Raw genomic sequence first — 4624 nt, 5'->3', positions numbered from 1 at the left:
AATATTTATAACTCATATACTACTCGTCCCAATTTCGATTTTCATGTATCAAAATATTAAGAAAAATATTCTGCTTTGGAATAAAAAATTAAAACCCTATGTTGTCATTCAAAAAAGTAAAAAACTTATAAAAATGTAAGGATAAAAAATATTTAAAAATATAATTTTTTAAGAAAAACGTTGTTTTATAAGCGACTTGAAAGTATGTAAAAAAATATTTTAAAAAAAACTTACACTTTTTGAAATAATGAGTGTTGTTTGATAAAAGAATCACCCTCTATATATATTAAAATGCATAAAAAAAATAATAAAAAATGAACGTACCATCTGTTCGTTCGCCAGCTGAGATATTTTCTTCTTGGCTTAATAACGTGCTATAAAAGCCTCGTCTTGGTGTATTTGATAGCTATAATATATATATGGTATTATTTTTAATTATATATATATATAAATAATTTAACTTACCATTTCATCAAACTCCCCATTCGATAAAAAATCAATGAATCCTGCTGATATGTCTGGTGTATTTATAGTAGACACTTGGCTTGACGACATTTTAAAATAATTTATACACTACTTATGACTTGGTAAAAAATCGGGTAAAGACTGATGCAGTGGCGTTTCGAAGGTATTATTTTGGAACAATTGCTCCTTCAAAATTGTTGGTTGGTGGGTGCTCCCCCTGCCACAAAATACCTTGTCACCTAGGAGACTAGGTATATCGTAGAAATATCATATCCGATTATACAAATCGTTACAAATGTACGCATATTTTGTAAATTTTTAATTTAAACTTTTTTACTGAGTTGGAAATGCCGTTATAAACATCAAGGGGGGGTGGGTGGGTGGGTGGGTAGCTTGTATACATTTTTGCTCCTCTCAAAAAATGAGTTCAACACGCCACTGAACTGATGAAAGGGTGGTCATTCGGCGGTGACAAACCGTGTAATGTGTGTGTGTATGTGTGTGTGTGCGTGCACACGCGCGTGTTTTGTATGCATTACAAAACACATGCATTACATACACAAATATTTTTTTAAATAATTACTTTCCGGCACTTATTAATAGATTATGATAATGACAATGTGATAACGCAGGATAGAGTTGTGCGACGGTTGCAGCGACGGTATACCTGTGCACGTAAAATAATATGTTAATATGATAACTGATATGGTATGTTATATGTGATAAACTGATAACGTTCACCGGCATAAATAGCACAGAACAAACAGAAGGGAATCCTAAGGCTCATCGAAAAACCGTCCAACATTTCTAGATTTTAAACGTGCTGCCACGTACCGAGAAATTCCCTTTTTTATAAGTTTTCTGTGGTTTGTAGCTACACTGTTAATCTGCAATTCCACTCATAACAACAACAATAACACATGGCTAACACGTCTATCAGTTTTTGAACGAATAAAGTGTTACACGATATAAAGAAAAAAAGGCAAATTCCCTGTATGTTTGCGCCCAAACAATATTTGTAATTTTTGTGTTAATGTGGTAACGCTGCGCTCCACTGTTGCAGTACCGGTCGGCAGTGAAGCCTAGCTGTTGTTTGCGACCAACCAGCAGTGTGGCCTTCGTTATCACACATTCGTATTATCGTTATCCGTCTTGTGATTAACCGTTTTTGTGATATCCAAAACATATTATCGTGAGTTTTCCTACTTTTTCGTCGTGTTCATAATGTTTTTTTTTATACTTCATCGTTCTTCTTTTGCCGTCACTCGAGCTGTACGGTGTTCCAGCCAGTGTCGAAACGTGTAAGTCCAAAGTGCAAAAACCTCATTTCACATTTCATCGTCATTTTGTCAATCGTTTGTCTCATGTTGTGATTTGCTTCTGTAAGTATTGTTCATAGCCACAACATTGTGCTCTTTTAATATTATTTTCCACATTCAGGGCTGACAGCGGCATACTTATAGAAGCACGTGGTTCATTTGTTGTTGGTGAATTATATGTTAGTGAATTGTTGCACGTCTGAGCTGGTGGCTCGTTAGTCGCACGCTCTTGGGATCTTCACATATTTTATTATTATATTGTATTTTTTATTGTGAGAATTTGTGTATCCCAAGACGGTAGCGTTCTGGTTTGAAGCCGCTAACGGACACCAGCACACAGGTAATCAGCTGACGAGCTGCATATTATTATTATACACAATTATACATATTGCATATTATTATTATACACAATTATACATCTTGCATATTATTATTATATACATCATTATACATATTGGTACACATTATTATACATTATACATTGTATTGCTACACATTATTATACCTACATATTATACACTATCATACACATTGCAATACAAAGACTTCATGAATGATTAAAGAAACAGTGTTATTATTTTATATTATCCTTATATTATCACCTCTTTATTATAAGTTTAATAGAGATATCTACTCAGCGTAGGGGCGTACCGTATCCGCTATGGAGAGGACGTTGGTTGCGCGCACATTTTGGTGACCTCGACGTGATCTGTTTCTTGAGTCATTTGTGTTGGTTTTTTTATTGCAAAATCTCTGAGTTGTATAAGCAGTATTATCATAATTAGGTTTATGTATTAATGCTAGTTGTACTTATGTTGCATACCTAACACTTGTTGAAATTATTACTTTTCTTTATATTATATTCAATCACTATAGCTTTTCAACATGACAGCTGCTGAATTGAAAAAACTAGTCAAGAAAAGATCTTCAATCAAATCTTCAATTAATGCCATTAACAACTATGTCAAAAAGTTCAATAAAGATACCCAATCTATCCGTCAACTTCAAATTCGAATTACTTCCTTAAACCAATTCATCAGTGATTTTAATATTACTCAACAAAGCATCCAAGATCTTGACTTAGGAGATGAAGAAGAAGAAGAGCGATTGGTGTTCGAAGAAAGCAATTTCACACTACTTGCTACAATGGAAGACCTCATCTCTGAAGCCAACACCACTTCAGTTCAAAACAACTCAAATACTTCATATATTTCAAGTGGAGAATCCTTGAGACTACCGACAATTGAACCACCAACTTTTAATGGAAATCTAGAGAATTGGCCATCATATATCGACACGTTTAACTCATTATTTCACAACAATAAAAACTTAGATGATGTACGACGCCTTCACTATTTGAAATCAGGTCTATCTGGTCCTGCAGCGGACATTGTCAAGAATTTTGCCATTACAGCTGAAAACTACAGTGTGGCTTATGGTGAACTGGTACGCCAATATGATAATAAAGGCTTAACAATACAAACTCATATCCGGTCACTTCTCATGACGCCAAAAGTCAACGTTCCTTCAGCTGCAGAACTCAGAAATTTACATAACCATGTAGCGTCTCATGTCCGTGCTCTCAAGGCCCTGGGACAGCCAGTACAGCACTGGGATGCATGGCTTGTGACGCTAATCTGTGGTCAACTCGATGCTACTACTGCAGGTGAGTGGCAACTTCGCCAAGATCATAAGGATTTACCCTCGTATCAGCAAATTGAAGCATTTCTATCTAAGCGTGTAGTTGCTTATGAAGTTGGTCTTGCATCAAATTCTATAACTGAAAAACCACTACGTTCTAAAGTTAACAATAACAGCAAAACATTTTTTACTCGTCCTGCTGAGAGTAAGGCGTACAAATGCCCCATATGTTCTCAGCAACACAGAATCTATTCGTGTGAGCGTTTCTCCCAAATGTCTATTGCCGAAAGAAAAAATGCTGCTTGGAATGCAAAGTTATGTTTCAATTGCTTAAATTATGGACATCAACTTAAAGATTGTCGGTTATCATCCTGTCCAAAATGCAATCAGCGACACAACTCGAAACTGCATGATGATACTCAGTCCTCTGATGCATCAAACCAACCGTCCTGTTCTGAACCATCCAATGATAAGCATGCACAGATAACTGTACCATTCACAGGCTCTGTTAATGTGCAAGATTCACATGCTAAGTTAAACATAATGTTGTCAACATCCCTAGTAAATGTCCAAAGCAATGATGGAAAATGGCAAAAGTGCAGAGCTGTGTTGGAATTCTGGCTCACAGCTTAAATTTCATTACTAAAGAGTGTGCCAAGAGGCTAGGATTATATCATTCCAGTAATGTTCAACAATGTATCTCTGGTGTCGGCACGATGGCCTCTTCAGTCTCACGCTCATATTCAACAGTCATTTCTTCTCGGGTCTATGAACATCAGCTAAACGCTATTCTGTATTCATTACCTTCAATTGTCAATGCGCTGCCGTCTCGTATGATTAATCGTAGCAAATTGATTTTGCCAAATCACATCAATGATAAACTTGCTGACCCGAGTTTCCATGCACCAGGCAACATTGACTTACTTCTTGGATCAGAAATATTTTTCAATATATTAGGTAATGAAAAATGGATTCTCTCAGATCTTGCTTCCTTACACCTCACACAATTTGGCTGGATAGTGGCAGGAAAGTTGCCAATTACTCAGCAATGCTATTCACCTTTCTCAATCAACATGCTCTCTAGTTCAGGGCTTTCGTTTTTCACCAGTAAGGCTACACAGCGAACATCAGAAGAAACAAATGCAGAAAAACATTTTCAATCAACATTCAAGCGAAATCCTGATGGTCGATTCTTGGTC

At 36.0% G+C, this 4624-nt stretch overlaps 1 protein-coding gene across 1 annotated transcript in view; it reads left to right on the top strand.

The window, feature by feature from the left end:
- The first annotated feature begins 4141 nt into the window (after positions 1-4141).
- Positions 4142-4624, top strand: part of LOC103308771 — an 880-nt gene continuing 397 nt past the window's right edge. Inside the window, exon 1 of the mRNA XM_029492548.1 lies at positions 4142-4621. Coding sequence (XP_029348408.1) covers positions 4142-4621 — 480 coding nt within the window. The remainder of the gene's footprint in view (positions 4622-4624) is intronic.

This window comes from Acyrthosiphon pisum, unplaced genomic scaffold (genome assembly GCF_005508785.2).
Source record: "Acyrthosiphon pisum isolate AL4f unplaced genomic scaffold, pea_aphid_22Mar2018_4r6ur Scaffold_21701;HRSCAF=24638, whole genome shotgun sequence".
Taxonomy (NCBI): Eukaryota; Metazoa; Arthropoda; class Insecta; order Hemiptera; family Aphididae; genus Acyrthosiphon; species Acyrthosiphon pisum.
This window is presented reverse-complemented; position numbering and strand designations above follow the sequence as displayed.